At 44.1% G+C, this 20,843-nt stretch overlaps 1 protein-coding gene across 3 annotated transcripts; it reads right to left on the bottom strand.

Annotated features, from left to right (window-relative positions):
• Positions 1-4,044: 4,044 nt before the first annotated feature.
• C2H5orf47 (chromosome 2 C5orf47 homolog) lies at positions 4,045-20,562 on the bottom strand. 3 transcript variants are annotated; one of them, XM_055129163.1, is made up of 4 exons: positions 20,299-20,562; positions 17,865-17,950; positions 15,749-15,848; positions 4,045-4,381 (listed from the first exon to the last, which is right to left on the bottom strand). In XM_055129163.1, exons 1-4 carry the CDS (start codon positions 20,504-20,506, stop codon positions 4,329-4,331), a joined length of 447 nt encoding a protein of 148 aa, XP_054985138.1. In that variant the 5' UTR covers positions 20,507-20,562; the 3' UTR covers positions 4,045-4,328. The 3 variants fall into 3 exon arrangements, with proteins under 3 accessions (XP_054985138.1, XP_004611630.1, XP_054985139.1); XM_004611573.2 differs by lacking the exon at positions 4,045-4,381 and having other exon boundaries at positions 15,744-15,848; XM_055129164.1 differs by lacking the exons at positions 4,045-4,381; positions 17,865-17,950 and having other exon boundaries at positions 15,747-15,848.
• Positions 20,563-20,843: the final 281 nt, after the last annotated feature.

Raw genomic sequence — 20,843 nt, 5'->3', positions numbered from 1 at the left:
CCTGGCTCTGTGTTTAGGGATCACTTCTGGTGGAGTTCAAGGAACCATATGGAATGAAGGGATTGAACCCAGGTCAGCTGCATGCAAGGCAAGTGCCCTGCCCACTGCACTACTTTTCTGGCCCCTACAAATATTTTACTTTTATTCAATCATTAGATATGCATTTTTAGAACCAGCTCTTAATCATTTTTTTTTTTTTGCTTTTTGGGTCACACCCAGCAATGCATAGGGGTTACTCCTGGCTCTGCATTCAGGAATTACTCCTGGCGGTGCTCTGGGGACTGGGACTCAAACCCGGGTCGGCTGCATGCAATACCCACTGTACTATTGCTCCTGCCCCTCTTAATAAGTTTTGTTTTTAATTTTCTCATAGATCAATTTATATATGGGGGGGGTCCCCTCTCAGGCAGTGCTCAAAGGTCCGGAAGCCACTTGTTAATACTCAGCCTGATGTCTGGACCTGACAGTACCTGGGTGCTAGGTGAGGTGAAATGCCTGGGTCTGATCTCAAGCATAATCCCTAGCTAGCCCTTTGCGCTGTCTCCATAGGTCCTTAATAAAGATATTTCAAAAATGTTTTTCCTCATCTCCTTTAGATTATCTCATTTTCTGTTTTTGAACTTCCTGGGACAAATATCTAAATTACTGATTTGCCTCCTTCCTGTTTGCTAATGAGAGAAATTAATGCTACCATTTTAAATTGCCTTGAGTCCTGCTGTTTCTTCATGATCATTTTTTCCAAATATTTTATGATCAAAATGTGGGTCTTGATTCAATGAGTTGTTCAGGAAAATAATTCTAATTTCTAGGTGCTTGGTTTTCACTGTGGTTAATTTATATCTTTAGAGATCAGTTTCTAGTTTGATTAGAAGTTGCATATATTCCAAGAGTGTTTTCTGTCTACTTCTGCTTTGGAGAAAATGTATTCTTTGTGTGTGTGTGTGTGTGTGTGTGTGTCCTAACATATGAACCATTTCTGTTAAAATTCTCTGAGTATAAAGGGAAACAAAAGTGTCATCTAAATAAATGCAAATTTTATATCTACCTCTTCAAAAATAAGTCTATTAAATAATTTAAATATCTGTACCCTCACAGATCTTTTTTGATCAGTCAGGAAAAGAAACATAGTTACTGCTATTTTATATTTTCATTAGACTCACATGAAAGCTATGTTATTTGGTGCATGTTGATAATCTTCGATCTTGCAAACTACTTTTATAGAGGTATAGTGGTCAGTTAGTCCTAGTTAGCGCTTAGTGATCTGAGTTCCTCATTTTATGGGGGGGAGGGGCGGCAGGGGATGCAAACCTTTCTTTCAGCAATGAAACTTGCTTTCCCAACCTTTTGTAGGAGAGATAATATGGGGCAAAGGTGCTTGTTTTGCATGCAGTTGACCCAGCTTCAATCTCTGGCACTGCACAGGGTAAGCCAAACCCTGCCAGGAGTGATCCCTGGGCTCAGCACCAGGAATAAATCATCTCTGGGTGTGACTCAAAAATCAAAAACACATAATAATTTATTTTTATTTAGATTTTGGGGTCACACCCAGCAATGTTCTGGACTCTGCACACAGGAATTACTCCTGGTTGTTCTCAGGGGACTATAGGGGGGTGCCGGAGATTGAACCCAAGTCAGCTGTGTGTAAGGCAAGGGTCTGACACTTTGTACTATCTCTCTGGCCCCCATAATGATTTAATTTCTGAATAAAATCTCACTAGAAAAAAAACCCCTGAGGGCTGGAGCGATAGTACAGCGGGTAGGGCATTTGCCTTGCACGTGGCCGAACTGGGTTCAATTCCCAGCATCCCATATGGTTCCCCGAGCACCGCCAGGAGTAATTCCTGAGTGCATGAGCCAGGAGTAACCCCTGTGCATTGCTGGATGTGACCCAAAAAAAAAAAAAAAAACACAAAAAACCAAAAAAACCCAAACCTGAAAATTGCTCACAGTAAGGGCTTTATTTTTCAAATTGGTCATTATGGAAAATCTTTTAAAATGGAAATTTGACTCAGCTCTTACAAGATAATGCTTATCTGATTCTTGTCATAATTATTTTGGCTCCTTGCTATTTCTTTGTTTTCTGCATCAACTTTCGCCTTTATTTATTTATTTTTGGTTTGGGAGGGCCACACTCTGCAGTGCTCAGGGCTTAGTCCTGACTATGCACTCCGGAATCACTCCTGGCAGACTTAGGGTGCTGGGGATCAAGCCTGGGTTGTCTGCGTGAAAGACAGGCACCTTACCTGCTGTCCTGTCTCTGCCCCCACCTTAACCATTTGAAAGGTGCACAGAATGTCTTCAAGTGTGTCTGTGGTTCATTTCGAATATGTCAGAAAGATAATTCATCTTCAGCTCTCAGCATCAAGAATAAAACAAGGGCTGAAGAGATTTTATTTTTTAATTTTTTTCTTTTTGGGTCTCACCCAGCGATTCTCAGGGGTCACTCCTGGCTCTGCACTCAGGAATTACCCCTGGCCATGCCCAGGGGACCATATGGGATGCTGGGAATCGAGCCCGGGTCGGCCGCATGCAAGGCAAATGCCCTACCTGCTGTGCTATCACTCCAGCCCCAAGGGCTGAAGAGATTTTAAGGGGCATTGAAGGAGCTTGCCTTATACACAGCTGACCTAGGTTTAATACTCAGCACCACATAAGTTCCTCCGAGTTCCACCAAGATAGATTTTTGAGCACAGAGCCAAGAGCAAGCCCTGAGCACAGTCGGTGTGCCCCCACCCCAAGACCGTACAGGAAAGATACTACAGCAGATAAGGCCTTTGCCCTCTCTGTATCCAACCCAGGTTCAATCAGTCATCCCGTATGGTCCCCCGAGTCCACCAGCGTGATCCCTGCACACTGCTGGATGTGGCCCCCAAACAAACAAACAAGCATAGAACAAATTCTTCTGATGACCACCCATATAAAATGAGGTCATTAGCAGACATTTCTCGTTTCCCTGTCTCATTTGCCCCCATGTCTGTCAGGTGTTAAACCCTGCCTTATTTTCCCAATGCAGCTTCTGTTTCATTTCCTAGGACACTCTTGTGAGAATTGGAAATGGGAGAAAAGTGAATACAATGTGAGTCTTTTTTCAAAGCGCTCGCTCCAATGCTGCTTTATCTGAAAGCAATTATTTCACAACCATAAATTTCAAAGGCTCTATAACACGCCTATGATCAGTTTTCATTACATCCTTAGCATTCAGTGTTTTGTCTCCCTGTATAGAAGTCTCTCCAATGAAAGGGATGATAAAAGCTCTCTAACTGTCTCGTTATAAATTTTGTTAAGTTGTCGGTTTAAGAATGTTATTCAAAAGTTAATGGTGTGATAGGAATATAGGCTTTTTAGAAAAATCTGTTCGCAGAATCTCCCAGAGGCAAGCATAAAAAGAAATCTACGCTCATACCATTGCTAGGAGCTCTATATTTAAATTTCAAATAACAGTCAGGAAGCTATGAAAAGCATGAGATTCTCTTTCTTCTTAAAATAAAAAAGTAAAAAAAAAAAAAAAAAAAGGAAGGGACTTTGCTGACTTCTGATTTAAAGGACCAGAGAGAGCCAGAAAGGCAAATGGCAGAGAAGGCAGTCAAAATGTCTCCTGTGATTGGCTAGAAATAAAGAGGGAGATTCTCTAAATAAAGGGGAAATTTTGCCGGGGGGGTAAGGGTGGGGAAATGACTTAACAACAGCCTAATCCAAAGAGGATGCTTACCTTCCAATTCAGTTCTGGGGAGTCACTTCATGACAAAATAAACTGATCAGAGCAAAGGCATTTTGAGAAAGTTTTTTTAATGAGACTTCAAAATGGATGTTTCTAAGAGACAACTTTTGCAACTGTCTTCCCATCTGAGGACCGGCTCATCCATCTTCCGGAACAAAAGGCCTCCTGGTCTAGGTGGTGAGTTCCGTCTCCAGTGAGTGCAGTCTCTGTGGGGAGAACAAAAACCCCTCCCCACGTCAAGCCTCTCCCCTCTACTGCACCCCTGTCCCCCGCCCTGCTCTCCCCTCTACATTGCCTCTCTCAGTGAACTGCTCCATCGTTCACCCTTATTCCAGCCAGAAAATGGAGGACAGCTCGTATCTCTTTCTTCTCATATCTATCAGAACAGCAGGTGTGGACTATTCTCCTCCCTGACTCTCTCGCAGACCACTCTGCCCCAACAACTCTGCTTGTTCTCTGTTGCCCATCTAGGCAGGAATCATGAGCATCCAAGCGGTCTCTGTCCAATAAAATTCGTGGCATTGTATACACATTGGAACACTATGCAGCGTAAGAAAAGATGAAATCCTGCAAGTCTGCTGCATTGTGGGTGGAACTGAAGGGCTTCATGTTAAGTGAAATAAATCAGAGGCAGAAGAACAAATACCAGATGATCTCTCTTATCTGTGGGAAACAGACAGAACAAGGGAATAGACAACATTGGACAAACCCTTGGTTTCAAATTACAAAACTGAAGAACAAGCAGTGGGGAGGAGTGTGACCTTATTAATTATGTGTCCTTAATACCTCTTGTCCTAAAACTGACATGATTTCTGTACAGTTGTGGCTTAGTGAAAATGGAGATTGAGTCATTGCAAATTAAATATCTACCACCAGCAGGCAGAAGGTAAAAACTGGGTTTATCCCAATAAGATGAAATATTAGGTGGTCAGTAATAATGATGTCATAGGGGCCAAAGAGACAGTACAGGGGGTAAGGTGCTTGCCTTGCATTTGGTCATTCTGGGTTCAATCCCTGACACTGCACAGTTTCCCATGTCCCACCAGGAGTGATCCTCAAGTACAGGGTTAGGAGTAAGCCCTGAGCATGTCCAAGTGTGGTTCAAAAACAAAAACAGACCGAAAGACCCAAAGCTTTCCTGTCTAAAGGAGGATTGTGCAGTTGACCAGCAGGTTTTTTTTTTTCCTTTCCAATGTTTTCTTCTTTCACATTCTTCTTTCACATTCCTTATTCTCTCACTCATGCACTCTCCACACACACATTTTGGTTATGTATTTATTTTGCACAAAGAATTTCCAAAATACAAAAGAAAAATCAAAGGTGCAGTTGCTAACATGTGAAAACATAAAGATTAAAAGATAATAAAATTAGGGGCTGGAGCGATAGCACAGCGGGTAGGGCGTTTGCCTTGCACGCGGCCGACCCGGGTTCGAATCCCAGCATCCCATATGGTCCCCTGAGCACCGCCAGGAGTAATTCCTGAGTGTAGAACCAGGAGTAACCCCTGTGCATCGCCAGGTGTGACCCAAAAAGCAAAAAAAAAAAAAAAAAAAGATAATAAAATTATTAGCGGAATTTTATACAAAATGGTTTTATGAGTACTTTGGGTTTTTTTGTCAATACAATTTTTTTGTCCACCTCCTCCAAAATATATGCACTTTTAAACCAATAGAAGAAGATATAAATCATTTTCTGCTAGTAGGGAAAAAAAACCTTTATAGAAAACAAATAGTTTTTAAAACGATGGTCTTATAAGAGTTTAGTAAGCCAATATGATAAAAATCAATAGTTGAATTTAAGTTCACTGAGCATGTGGAAGACCATGTGGAAAATTCCTTTTACAGGCCCAAGATCCTCTGAGAGAATTAGTGGACTGTAAATATCTATTAATTTTTGCTTCTAGCTTTCTTGTTCTTTTTAACAAACATGTCTACTTAAGACAGACAATGTCATGTTTTAATGGGCTGGTCTTCTTCTGAAGCAGAGAGCTTCTGACAGTACAAGGACTCGCTGTGGGGTATTTTTGATTAATTGTGTTTTGAGGAATTATATAGTTCACCGTGATTTTTATTCTCCTTTCCCTGATGATCAGTGAGGTTGAGCACTGCTGTTCATAAAGTAGAACAAGGGGGCCGGGGTGACAGCACAGGGGGCGTGACTCCTGCCTTGTCCTCGGGCTGACTCTCATATTATTGGGGGCAGAGGGAGGGTATGATCTTGGTTGCTTACTGTATTGTGAAAAGTAACTAAATAAAAGCCCAACACACTCTCATCAAGGTCATGAACCAATAATAAGTGATGAACCCAATTTGCAACCTTGAATCCATATGTTTGACAGAAAGGAGAGATGGTGGCTGGAACTTCACATCCAGGAGAAATTAATCACCCGCCAAGGTTTGATGGGCCAAATTTCTGGAGTTAGCTTTGGATGTACTCAACTGGAAAGAGTCTGACTGCCATACGAACAGAAAAAAAGAGTTGAATATCTGCAAAATCACCATTTTTCTTGAGTTGTCAGAATGCCAGCAAGGTCCCAATGCAAACCACTAATTTTAAATCTAAGGAAAAACAAGTACCTCTGAGGTGAGACTGGATGCCAGCACCTGCCTGCCTGGGGTGAATGCCAAACACTGATCAAGTTCCCAGGAATCACTCATCCCTATTTAATAAAGCTGACTGTGAGTCAGTGTGCAGGACAGAATCTGCAGCAACCACAAACAGAAGGAGGATTTTCTCCTACTCTGAACACCATCTGGTGTAGCTCAAACACAACCCTTCGGGTCAAGAGACATACAAGGAAACAAGCCCAGGCGTCAATTCACTGTAACCAAAAGAAAGATTCACGTGATGCTGATATTGGAAATGAACAGGAGGAATTGAAAATAACTTTGATTTACAGAATGAAGCCTCTGGTAGAAAAGGCTGACAATGTGCATGGTTAGATATGAAATTTCACCAAAGAAATGGAAACCATTAGAATCTAGTGGAAATGCCAGAAGAAAAAAAAAGTAGGGGTTGGAGATAGTACAATAGATAGGGCAGTTGCCTGCATGTGGTCCCTGGGTTCAATCCCCAGCACTGCTCTGGTCCCAAAATACTATTAATTTTGTGCCCCAATATGTCATTCTATTTAATTACTTAAATTCTAATTCCAACAAACCACCCAAACAAACAAACAGGTTATGATTCAATTTAAGTTCCATCTTTAAACTCTTCACAATCTTCTTTGGTCAATAGATCCAAAGGGTTTACTCCTAAATAAAATGTGACAAAATTAAATGGTGTTAATAGAAGATGCCACTATTGGTAGTCACTGAATATTTTTGACATTTCTAAGACTGCCAAACAACAACCTCACCCTGAATTTTTGGTTCTTATAACTTTTGGGGGGAGGATGTGTTTAGGGCCACACCCAGTGGCTCTCAGGACTTAAAACTTGCTCTGTGCTCAGGGGTCACTCATGGGTTTGGGGGACCCCATGGGGTGTCAGAAATTGAACCAAGTTTGGCTGCATGCAAGGTGTTTGCATCACCCTCTGGACAATCTCTCCAGCCCAGTTCTTACGACTTTTGCTTCCTCTACTTGACAGTAACACACGTCTGATGGGCTTGCTGTGTTGATCCTATTTTCCTTCTCCCCTCCAACTCCTGCCAAAACCTTGGGTGACCTTAACAGCCCCACCTATGAGAATCATGTCCCAGAAATGCTGCATCACACACAGGCCTTTTCAGGCCACTTGCAAACAAGGCCACCCCCTTGGACATTGTCACCACGTGGCACTTCTGCTTTTCTTCAAGGTGCTCTCTGGAAACCTTTTCTTTGGTCTATTTCCACACCTCCCTGGTGTCCCTGGTGTTCTCGGTGAACAAGGTCATTGCTCTCCCAGGCACCCCTGACCTCCTGCCAGTTGCAGGAGGTCATTGCTCTCCCACGCACCCCTGATCTCTTAGCCTCTCTCCTGGCTAAGCCTGGAACTTCTCTCTGGCGCCGTGGTGTTGCACTCTGCTGTTAAATCTGCCCCCATCTCTCCGCACCGGCAGCATCCCCTCTGCCTCTCCTGCTGGAACATGGGGTATCTCTGTATAGTCATGATACCAGTGATGCCACATTCCAATGGTCTGAATGCATGAGACCCCCAGATGAAAATCCCACCAAACACGCTCATCCCTCCACCCAATTAGCTCTTTCTCCCAACTTCCTGAATTTTTTATTTCTTCATACCCACCACTCAGGGTCTTTTCTCCTCTATGTAGTTAATTCTCTGTCTCCTCCCCACCCCTCCACCTGCTCAAGTAAGGGAATCCCACCTGCCACCCCGCCAGACTTCCCCTTTAACCTCCTGGCCTGCCTCTGTGCCAGACTGCTCCACCAGATTCTTTCCAACTGCAGCTCTGATCGATCTGTGCTTTACAGCATTCTGTGCTGATGGCGCATAAAGGCATCATCAGTCTCTGGTGATCTTTCCAGACAACATGTATTAATTGCAAAAGGAAACCAGCCACTATATATAGCAGAGAAATGGACAGCCACGTAACCAGTGAGCCAACTTAACGTCATCAATGAGGAATAATGAAGATCACTGATGCCAGAGGCAATACTTTGAGAAGAAAATGTTCCTTACACGAAGTTCTAAAGCTCCAAACACAAAATATTAATCAAATCATGAAAAGGTATCAACAAGTCCAATGGGATATTCAGAAAAGCAACTGAGCTGTATTCTTCAAAAAATATCAACATGGTGAAAATTCAAGGCTGAAAAGCTAGTATAGATTAAGGAAGACTAAAGAGATACCATAGGGCCTGGACAGATAGTATAGTGGGCAGGGTGCTTGCCTTACATGCAGCCAGTCCAGCTTTGATCCCCAGCACAGCAGATGGTCCCCCAGCCCTGCCAGAAGTGATCCCTGAGCACACAGTCATGAGTAAACCCTAAGCACACATAGCTTGGTATACCCCCCCAAAAAAAATGGAAAAAGAAAGAGATATCAATATTAGATGTATTACCTAAGTGGCCAGAGAGAGAGTGAAACGGGGATGAGTTGCTGGCCTTGCATGGAACTGTCCCCTGGTTCGAGCACTACCAGGAGTAAACTCCTCAGCAGAGTCAGGAGTATCTCCCGAGTACTGCTGGCTGGGGCCCCAATCTCCTCCCCAACCCCCAAAGTACTTGACTGAAAAAACTAAAATGAATTCTTTATGCCCATTGTTAAATTTTCTGTACTTGATAACAACAATATAAGTACATAAAAGATCCTTGTTCTTGAATGTACAAGCGAAAATAATGGGATGATTCTTCACAAATGCAAACAGAGGAGGATGATAAAACAAAGGTGGAAAGATGTTTTTAAAAAAGAGTGACCTTAGGCAAAGAATAGTCTGAATTTATTTGCATTATTCATATAACTTTTAGAAAAGAAAACTTTTTGCGGGACTAGGGAGCAACACTAGCTAAGCTCAGGGCTAGCTCTGGCTCTCACTAAGGGATCACCCCTTGCAGGGCTTGGAAGACCAAATAGGATGCTGGAAATCCAATCCATGTGCAAGGCAAGCTCTTTACTTGCATTATACTATGGCTCTGGCCCTTGGATAAAAGAAAACTTAAGAAAATACTCCATAGTTTTCACTATCTACTGAACTGATTAAAAATTCTTAATCTATTCACTCAAGTTAGTCTCTTTGAACATACCTCATATACGTTTCTGTTTTGTTTTGTTTTTTGGAGGAAGTTGCTTTTGGGCCATACCTGGCAGTGCTCAGGGGTTACTCCTGGCTCTGCAATCAGGAATTACTCCTGGCAGCATTCCAGGGGTCATGCAGAGTACCAGGAATCAAAGCTAGGTTGGCTGTGTGAAAGGCAAGCACCCTGCTTGCTATACTATCATTCAGGTCCCTTCACGTATTTTTATACTTTTCTTCACTACAGCTACCCCAAACAGGTAGTCGTGACCCACTGCCCATCCCTAAACACTAATCTCTTAGCCTCAGTGAATGTGCTCTATCCATGTACAAAACCTGCCTTCCTTCCCCAACAATCCCACTTCAAAAACTCCACTTTTCCTTTCCACCTTACTTTTTCCTATTATTTTCTAAACCCAACCCGATGAACCACAATCTTTTCTTAAAAATGTAATGTAACTTATGGAACAACAAATGCCCACGGATAGTTAAAACAATTCTTGGGAAGAAGACGATGGGAGGCATCACCCTCCCCAACCTCAAACTTTATTACAAAGCAGTAACAATTAAAACAGCATGGTACTGGAACAAAGGCAGAGCTGCAGACCAATGGAACAGGGTGGAATATCCCTACACACAACCCCAAATGTATGATGATCTAATCTTTGATAAGGGAGCAAGAGATGTGAAGTGGAGCAAGGAAAGCCTCTTTAACAAATGGTGCTGGCACAACTAGACAACCACATGCAAAAGAATGGGCTTAGACCTCGACCTGTCACCATGCACAAAAGTCAGATCAAAATGGATTAAAGACCTCAACATCAGACCACAAACCATAAGGTTCATTGAAGACAAGGTCGGCAAAACCCTCCACGATATTGAAGATAAAGGTATCTTCAAAGATGACACGGAACTAAGCAATCTAGTAGGAACAGAGATCAACAGATGGGACTACATTAGGCTAAAAAGCTTCTGCACCGCAAAAATACAGTGACCAGAATACAAAGACTTTCTACAGAATGGGAAAGGATATTCACACAATACCCATCAGATAAGGGGTTGATATCAATGGTATATAAAGCACTGGTTGAACTCTACAAGAAGAAAACATCCAACCCCATCAGAAAATGGGGTGAAGAAATGAACAGAAACTTTACCAAGGAAGAGATACGAATGGCCAAAAGGCACATGAAAAAGTGCTCTAAATCACTAATCATCAGGGAGATGCAGATCAAAACAACCATGAGATACCACCTCACACCGCAGAGACTAGCACACATCCAAAAGAACAAAAGCAACCACTGTTGGAGAGGATGTGGGGAGAAAGGGACACTTCTACACTGCTGGTGGGAATGCCGACTGGTTCAGCCCTTTTGGAAAACAATATGGATGATTCTCAAAAAATTAGATATTAAGCTCCCATTTGATCCAGCAACACCACTGCTGGGAATATATCCCAGAGAAGCTAAAAAGTATAGTCGAAATGACATCTGCACTTACATGTTCATTGCAGCACTGTTTACCAGAATTTGGAAAAAATTTTAGCCAGAATCTGGAAAAAACCCGAGTGCCCTAGAACAGGTGACTGGTTGAAGAAACTTTGCTATATCTATACAATGGAATACTATGCAGCTGTTAGAAAAAAGGAGGTCATGAAATTTGCGTATAAGTGGATCGGCATGGAAAGTATCATGCTAAGTGAAATGAGTCAGAAAGAGAAAGACAGACATAAAAAGATTGCACTCATCTGTGGAATATAGAATAACAGAGTATGAGACTAACACTCAAGAATAGAAGAATAGTAGAAATAAATACCAGGAGGTTGACTCCATGGCTTGGAAGCTGGCCTCACATTCTGGGGAGAGGGCAACTCAGAGAAGGGATCACCAAGTATAATGCAGTCGGAGGCCATGCGGGGGAAGGGTGATGCGGGCTGAATGTGGTCTAGAGACTGAACACAGTGCCACTCAACACCTCTATTGCGAACCACCACAACACCTAATGAGAGAGAGAGAACAAAAGGAAATGCCCTGCCACAGTGGCAGGGTGGGGTGGGGGGAGACGGGACTGGGGAGGGTAGGAGGGATGTTGGGTGTACCGGTGGTGGAGAATGGGCAATGGTGAAGGGATGGGTTCTCAAACTTTGTATGGGGGTAACATGAGCACAAAAATGTATAAATCTGTAACTGTACCCTCATGGTGATTCACTAATTAAAAATAAATAAATTTTTAAAAATGTAATGTAACCATGTGATTTTTTTAAAGAGGAGCAAAATTACAACAAAAAGGGGTGAGAGGTAGAATGATATGTTCAGTTTAGAACATGACATTTCAAAGAAGTTCCAGAAAGAGAAATTAAAGCTATAAAAATGGGAACATTACCTAGAGCAAATATATAAAGAGAAAAGAAGGCCAACAATTATTCCTAACATCTGTTGTAAGTGGGAGCAAAAGAAACATAAAATACAAGGGCTCAGGGCTGGAGCAATAGTAAAGCAAGCAGGGCATTTGCCTTGCACACGGCTGATATGGGTTCAATCCTCGGCATCCCTTATAGTCCCATGAGCACCACCAGTAGTAATTCCTGAATGCAGAGCCAGGATTAACCCCTGAGTATTGCCGGGTGTGACCCAAAAAAGAAAAAAATACAAGGGCTGAAGAGCTAAGACAGGGTTTAAGGCACTTATCTTTCATATGGCTAAGCCTAGTTCAATCTCTAGCACTACATCTGTCCCCAAAGGAATGAACCCTGAGCACAGAGCCAGGAGTAATCCCTGAGTGGTCCCCAAAACACAAAATACAAAACAACAAAAATACCACAAATAGGGGTAGGTGATCAGACAGAACAGAGAACTGGGATCTAAAGCTGGGTCAATTCTGACTGGAGACTGTGAGTTCCTTCCAGGACATTCAGAAAGCAATATCAGAAAAAGTAGAAAGCATTCATTTTTCCTAAGAACTAAACTAAGAACAAAGGTAAGAATAAAAGAAAAAATATAAACCATGGAAAGTGTAATTTTGAAATAATTGTGAAGGCCCAAAGGAAGGACTGTTTGTTCGCTTGTACATGTGTGTGTGTGTGTGTGTGTGTGTGTGTGTGACACTCAGGATGAACTCTGGGCATCACACATGTGAAGAAAGAGCTCTTTCTGCTGACCTTCATTCCCAACTCCTTTTAAAATAATGTTTGTTTATTTATTTGGATTTTTTGGTCACACCAGTGATGCTCAGGAGTTTGTCCTGGCTCTGCACTCAAAAATTACTCCTGGCAGTGCTTGGAGGGACCATATGGAATGCCAAGGATCAAACCTGGGTTGGCTGCATACAAGGAAAATGCCCTACCTGCTGGACTATCACTCCAGCCCCCATCCCCAGATCTTGAGTGAAAGTCTTAAATTTAATCAACGTGTAATGACTACACATGCCAAACACTGGGTTGAAGAAAGGAAGAAAGGAAACAGATGAAATTAGCAGAGCGTAGATAGCAAAGGTGGGGGAAGGCAGGATGGAAAAAGCAAGGAAGGGGGAGAGAAGCCAGTCTTTCATAACTGCATCTCCATGGATTCTTACCAGAAGATGATGATTCATTTTGTACCACTACAGTTAGGGATATAAAATGTAAGGAAAATTAAAGTGGGTTTTTCTTAGGGTTTTTCCCATTAGCAAAACTTTAATGAAGGATGAAGCCAGAGAGATTGTACAGCAGGTAGGGTGCTTGCCTTCCAAGCAGCTGACCTGGATTCAATCCATGGTATCCCATATGGTTTCCTGAGCCCACCAGGAGTATCCCCTGAGTGCACAGCCAGGAGCAATCCCTAAGCAGTGACAGGTGTGGCCCCCAAAACAAAAAATAAACAATCCCCCACCCCCCAAAATATGAAAAGAGGTTGAAGTGATAGTACAGCATGTAAGGCGTGTGCCTTACAAGGGGGCAACCTGGGTTTGATCCCAAGGATTCCATATGGTCCCCCAAGCACCTCCAGGAGTAATTCCTGGATGCAGAGCCAGGAGTAACTCCTAAACATTGCCAGGCATGGTTCCCCCCCCCGAAAATATGGAGAAATGAAATTATAATGTATTTTTTAATGAAATTATTAGGTTTTTGCATTCTGGTTTAAAGTTATGCAACCAAATAATGAATCATAAGAACATCTTTTGTTTAAAAGAGGCTATTTCTGGAAAACCAGCATATTATTTTAAGTTGTTTTAAGCAACTCTGGCAAGATATACCTTGTATGTGGTTTCTTGCTGAGACATAAGAGGACATGGCAAATTTAAGGTTATGGTCAGGGTAAAATCAGATGTAAGGGAGCATGTTTCTTAAAGTTAATGGATTTGGGTTAACACTGAAAAGAAACAATGTCCAAGTTCTTGCATAGATATCTATAACTCATACTTCCTCTATACCTTCTGAACTCGGGGGTCTAAACTTCTGAATTTTGGGGTTTGTGAGGAGCACCTTTAGCAGTTCTCACAGGCTCTATTCCTGCGTCTGTGCTGGGGGGTTGGTCCTAGTGGTGCTTATGCAGTAGGGACCATGCAGTGCTGGGAAATGAAATAGGGCCTTGCCTGCACTTAGCCTGCTGAGAAATCTCTCTAGTCTCTCATTATCCTTAATTGAATAAGAAGAGAGAATTCAAATATCACTCATTCAAACACAGGTTTATTGCAAACAAGTTATGCTATTATTAACATATTATTATGTGAACAGTAATGAGTATCCTGTGTTATTTTGCTTAGATGGTACTCTGTTCTAATTATTAGCTTATGAAAATATCCTTCACAAAATTTTGTTCTGTGGGTTTACTAACTTGCAAAATAGAGTCTATCATCAAACCTATGAACCTGCAGTAAGCATGTATGTTAAGAGGGGCATGTGAAGGAAAAAAAAGTATGACCTCTCAGTTCATATGGTCTGATTTGCTACATGTTTTGTTGTGGGTTTGGAGGCTATACCCTGCGGGCAACTCCAGTGCTCAAGGGTTGTTCCCAGGAGTGCTCACAAAACCATGTGGTGCCAGGGATTGAACCCTGAGCCACTCACATGTGCTCAGCCCACTGAACTATCTGGCCCTCGCTCGTTATATAAATCTCATCCCACTGAAACTTTGAGAATCTAGAACTGCCAATACTCTAATGATTAAATTCATTCGGAATCTTCTCTTGCCACCATCCCAACTCAGTACTGACACAGCTTTAGATCACAGTTTAACTTCTGAGTTGTTTTCCAGTAATGAAATCATGACATCAAGGCTATAACTCAAAGGTGAGTCTTGTGGAATGAATTGAATTGCATCCATGGACAGGAAGTGACAAAGACTACCTAATTTCTGGTTGGAACTAAGGTATTGTTCTTCAGCAACATGGACACATTTGTCATTTGTATTCAAGTAGGCATGGAAATCAAGAATGAAGAGGGCATGTTGACTTTACTCTGTGAACATGCTCAATGCCTTCTGCAAGACAACTCCACTCACCCTCTCCCTGCCCACCACTTTACTGAGTTCTTTCCCCACCTACCACTTTCAGGGGTTTTGTATTTTATATGATGCTGAAAAGGGCAGAGGTGGCAGCCTTATTTATACCACTGTGTATGGAAAAGGGGAGCTAGCAAATCCATTGGTCTAATGGGACCCAATGGCAACTAAACCATGAGAACAGCCCTTGTTCACTATAATAAGTGTGGGGGGAGGCACTTGCCTTGCACAGGCTGACCCTGGCTCAATCCTGGCACCATATATCGTCCCCCAAACCCCACCAGGAGTGATCCCTAAGCATAGAGCCAGCAGTAAGGCCTGAGCATGGCTGGATAGGAGCAAACAAGCCAACAAAACAACCAGATACCAGCACTTGGGAACCTGAGAGATAGTACAAGGGGTGAAGTGTTTGCCTTGCATGCGGCCAACCCTATTTGATCCCCAGCACCACATCTGGTCCACTAAGCACCACCAGGAGAGTTCTCTGAACACCAAGTCAGGAGTAAGTACCCCTCCCCCAAAGTGTGGTGGGGTGATGAGGTGGGAGGGTTCAAAAGGCCAAAAGCACGTTTTGTATGCAAGAGGCCCAGTTTCGATACCCTGTACCCTGTGATCCCTGACCACTGAGCTGGGAGTAGCCCCAGAGTGCTACCATATGTTACCCCAAGCCCCAAAACAAGGCCAAAGAGATAGTACAGGGGTTTCAGGACTTGCCTTGCATATGCCTGACCCCAATTCAATCCTGGTACAGCCTATGGTCCTCCAAGCACTGCCAGGAGGGACTCCTGACCACAAAGTCATCAGTAAGCCCTCAATACCATTGGATGCGGTTAAAAAAAACTCCAAAAATAAAAAGTAAATAAAAGTGTTAACTAACTTTCAGTAGATGATTGTTGACACTTCAGCCTGAGTCTGCATTTTTCATTTTCTTTAAGCATTCTGGAAATGACTTTGTGTACACTCTTCCATGCTGAATCCTTTAAAAGATAAGCAAATGAAGGGACAGTGAGCAGCGAAGCAGGAAAACATTTTGATGGAGGCAACTAGTTGCCACTGGACTACCTTTGCTGTCCACTGATATTATTGCTATAAAGCAATATTAGCACTTAGAGATCTAAAACTTAAATGTAATTGTTTTCCCACAATCACTGAATTCTCTGACCTTTTTTTAACCCCAACTTCCTAGCATTTTTTTATACAGTAATTAAATGCACTGTTCTGGATGAAATTTCCTTTCAAAAGCAATTTCAATAAAGTCCTACCTAAATGGCTCCAACATATCCAATTCTGTTCAAAAAGGTAATAACAACAGCGAGGTTCTATTTCCAGCCAGTGGGCAATGATTTGGTTTGTTTAATGGATTTTATTCTAGCGAATAATTAAACATTTCTTCTAGAATATAGCAAAGCAAAATTACTAGAATCTCAATATACCAGAACAAAAAGAATGACGACTGGGGTTGAGAGATTGTACAGCAGTTAGGGTGTATGCCTTAGCAAGTGCCATGGTTAAGGGTTCTGGGTTTGATCCCCAGAACTATGTGGCCCCTGAGCATAGCTGGTTGTGGCTCTGGTGACCCCTGGTTCTACAGGACTGAGGAACACCATAGCCTCAGGGCTTTGCAATCAACTTCTTGCCTATCTGGCCAAAAATTGCCAGGAGTTGAACCCTTGGAGTACTGCTTGGGAGTCTCCACCCTTACAAAATGAAAATGAGGACTAGGGAATCAGACAGTTCAATCAAGGCTTAAATTTTGGCATTGGATTTACCAGCTGCATGACACTGGGCAAGTGTTTTACTGTCCTCTAGGAATAAGTTCGAACACTGGATGAGTACAATGAATGAAAAGTACAGGGAAAGCACTTTGGCCCCAATAGCTGGAGAACAGTAGTCATAACTAAATGAGCTATTGCTCTTTTCTACTCACCCAAGAGAAAAGTAGTCTGGTTAGAAGTATTTTCTATCACAGTGAGAAGATTAGTTGCTCCCTCTAAGAATACGCGCAGTAAACAATAGTTGCTTTGAATGCTATTTTATCCTATGCATGCAGTATAAAGAGAATAAGCTCAAGGCTGAGAAACAATATCATGCTACATGGCATTGCCACCCAAGTTTCTTTACACTGAAGTGGAATTCAAGATGAGCAGAGTGATCAATCTCAAGTGTAATGAAACCACTCCAGTTCACTGTGACAACTAAACACTTAGAGGTGAAGATGTTCACAGTCACTGATGGTTCTTAGTAGTTTTCCTGCTAGAAATTAAATTTGCATCTCTAAGTTTAGCTCTTTAGCTGCTACTGCTGATCCTGGGCGTCACCAGGGTTCCTCTCAGGGGTTTTGCAGGGCTGGACATCCAACCAGGGCCTTCCACATGCCAGGCACTGTGCTGGACCATTGGATGTGGCCCTATTTGTTAGTTTAAAAAAGCAATATGGGCGAGAGAACTAATAAGTAAGGCACTAGTCATGCATGCGGCCAGCCAGAGTTAAATCCCGACACCTCTCCTGAGCACTGTCCATGACTGACCCAAGTACAGAGTCAGGAGTAAGACCCGAAATACCAGCGGGTACGGCCTCTGCCCCAAACAAAACAATAAAAGAGCAACCTGACACCATTAACCACACATTGTTCTTTTCTATGATACACACATTTTAAAAAAATATATTACACCATCAGAGTTTATTTTCTACACTACATTCATCTTCATACTTGAAAAGTTTTTATTTAAATGAGTCTTATACTGGAGTTTTTAAGTCCAGTATATAAGTTATAAGTAGAAGTAGAAGTAGAAGTCTTATACCTACTAGTCACATACTGGAAGGAAAACTTCTCAGTAATTATTCCAAAACCAGTTCCATTGCTACTCAATTGTATTTTCTTGTTTCAATACATTTTTCGAAAGATAAAACCATTTTACTGTGTTGAGTATCCTCACACATTCAAAAAGTTCATTTGAAACTCAAATACTGCTCATAACTTTATAATAATATACCTTTTTCTTTTTCTTTGTTTTTTTGGAAGCTTCACTCAAAGGTATGGGGAAATCAAACTTTTTAGATAAGTTCTCCTGGGTTAAACCTAAATTTAAAAGAAAGAAAGGAGTGTGAAGGTAGAATCTGAAGGGCAACACATAATTTAAAGGATAATTGTCCTAAAATGGAGACCATTATAAATTGCCCCCAGAGCTCTTTGGGGAGTTTTGTGCTTATTAGTACATATTTGATCATTAAATGCCAGTTAATCAATTATCTTACATAATGCTGTGGGTGGTGTATTTAAAATAACGAGAGATAAAAAAAAACCTAGAAGTGTCTAGGAAGCCTCTTACCTTTTTCAATTTGAAAGTTACTACTCAGTGAGGCTGGGAAAATGGTTCAAAGGGCTGACTATACGCTTTGCAAACTGGAGACCCAAATTAGATTCAAGGTACTACGTAGTCTGGCGTGTTGGTGATATAGCGGTGAGCACAGCTGCCTTTCAAGGTACTACATAGTCCTGGGTGTGGTCCTCAAACCCCAAATAAATCAAAGTATAAGTGATATTAAACTCAGCAATCTGAACAACTGACTTAAACAAGTATCACGAATCTGGTCTTGCAGGGAGGACAATATACAGGTTAAAGCACTTGCCTTCCACACCAAACCCAGTCGTGTCCCCAGCACTGTATACGGTCTACTGAGCACTGCCAGGACTGATCCCTGAGCACAGAGTCAGAAGTATGTCTTGAGCACAGCTGCGTGTGGCTCAAAAACAAAACAAAAAATAATGTAATAAAAGCCCAGACAGATGAATGGACCCACAAAAGGGATGCAGGAGTCTTATTGGGGAGACAGGGGGTACTGGCCAGGCATATAACTTTGTCAAGTCTCAAAACAACAGGTCAATGAATTCTAAATAAAGTTGTTATTGAAAAAGCAGGGGCTGGAGAGATAGCACAGCGGGTAGGGCGTTTGCCTTGCACGCGGCCGACCCGGGTTCAAATCCCAGCATCCCATATGGTCCCTGAGCACGGCCAGGGGTGATTCCTGAGTGCATAGCCAGGAGTAACCCCTGTGCATCGCCAGGTGTGACCCAAAAAGCAAAAAAAAAAAAAAAAAAAAAAAAAAAAAAAAAGAAAAAGCAGCACCGCTGGGAAGGACAAATAAATAGAGGCTGCTAAAATCTCAGGGCTAGGATGAAGGAAGACGTTACTGGGACCACTCGAACAAATCATTGATCAATGGGATGACAGGATATAAACATACCTCTTGGAGAGCCCAGCAAGCTACCAAGAGTATCCCACCTGCAAGGGCAGAGCCTCGCAAGCTACCCATGGCATATTTGATATGCCAAAAATAGTAACAAAGGTCTCATTCTCCTGACCCTGAAAGATCCTCCAAGACAAGTAAGGCGAGGCTGCTAAAATCTCAGGGCTGAGAGGAATAGAGACGTTGCTGGTGCCCGCTTGAGTAAATGGAGGAACAATGGATGACAGTGATACAGTGATTGAAAAAGCTAATGTACAGGTTGTGTTCATTCAGAACCTTTGAGGACACCGACTCACAGTCAGAGAGGATCTAACTAGAGGTCAGTATTTGGTATCTGCAACACCCCTAAAGAGAACCAACGGAAGGACAATTTGTCTTATTTTCTTCAAACTGGGGGCGAGCTGGCACCCCCCGCCCCCCGTGGTGCTCCGGGAATTTCAGCCAACCCTGTGAGAGGTTCAATGCTTGACACTATGATGGGGAGCAGTTGGGCTTTGCTGTGCTAAGGATTAAGTTGCCAGGCACCTCCTTGGTGCTGGGATCCTCTCTCCAGGGTGGCACCTGGCACTGCTTATGGAGCCATGTGGTGCCACTGGGTGCAGCACATGCTAGACATGCAACCTCCCCATTGCACGATCTCCCAGCTCCCAGACATCCTGGATTTCGTTCGGTTGGTTTTGGGGTCACACCCAGCTCACCGGGTTGTGCTCCGGGACAATTTCTGGGCGGTGCTGGGGGCAGCCTGTGCGGTACAAAGGAGTGCCCTCCCTGCCAGCGAGGCGCCTCGGCCGTACAATCTCTCTGGCCCTGCCATGCCTTCGGGGCAAACACGGCGCTCTACTTGAAAGTCGCTAATTCAGAAGTTCTAACGGACCCCAGGAAGACCCCGAAGCACACCAAAGCCCCCACTTCTTCCGAGGGGGCTCCCAGGGGGCCATCCCATCACCTAGGGGGTTGGAGTCAGGACGGGGAACCAAAGCCCCTTGACCTTCATCTGACCTCAGAGGCCTTTCCACGGCGCCCCGGAAGAGAATGACAGGACTGAGCTCCGCCCCCGACCGGCCAATGGCTGCCAGGGGCGGGGCCGGGCGAGGCTGGCTGACCGGCCGGACAGACGGACCTCCCGAGCCGGGGCCAGAGAACAGGGAGCGGAAGGAGGGCGCGAGCCCGTGGCGCCACCTGTGGACGACGGCTGAGGGGCGCGGGGGTCGGGAGGCCGCTCTCCGCCGCTCAGAGGACGCGCCGCGTCCGCTCCCCGCGGCTCTCCGGAGGCCGCGCTCCGCCGGCGGCCCAGCCACAAGACGCTGCCGCAGCGGTGCGAGCCGAAGCGGGTCACGTAGACGAAGCGCGGCGCGGCGCGTTCCTGCGCCCGGCCCGCCGCCTCCATCCTAGCCCCGGACGGCGGGGAGCTGGGGCGACCGAGCCGCGGTGGCGGCGACTGGGCGCGAGCGCGCACCGGTCCGGTCTGTGTGCGCATGCGTGGGGGCGCGGGCGCCCCGGCGACGCCCGAATCGCCACGGGCTGAGCGACGGAGAGGGCGGGGCCGGGCGGTGGGGCCGGCCTCTGGGGGCGGGGCCGAGGGCAAATTTGGCCGGCGGGGCGGGGGTTGGGGAAGCTCCACCCCTGAGGGCGGGGCCGAGGAAAGGCCGCCCTGGCCTGAGGGGAGCGCGGGGAAGCTGAGGGCCGGGCTCTGAGGGACGCGGAGCCGGCGACCGAGCCGGGGG

The sequence above is a fragment of the Sorex araneus genome, chromosome 2, assembly GCF_027595985.1.
Source record: "Sorex araneus isolate mSorAra2 chromosome 2, mSorAra2.pri, whole genome shotgun sequence".
NCBI lineage: Eukaryota > Metazoa > Chordata > Mammalia > Eulipotyphla > Soricidae > Sorex > Sorex araneus.
This window is presented reverse-complemented; position numbering and strand designations above follow the sequence as displayed.

Bases quoted from the DNA above. Each gene is read 5' to 3' on its own strand.
- C2H5orf47 (XM_055129163.1), bottom strand. From the start codon at position 20,506: ATGGAGGCGGCGGGCCGGGCGCAGGAACGCGCCGCGCCGCGCTTCGTC. The intron at 15,849-17,864 runs GTATATTATTAT...TATCTTTTAAAG, and splicing joins AAACAAAGAAAAAGAAAAAG to GATTCAGCATGGAAGAGTGT. The intron at 4,382-15,748 runs GTTAGTTAACAC...TGTTTCCCACAG, and splicing joins TCAACAATCATCTACTGAAA to ATAAGAGAGATCATCTGGTA.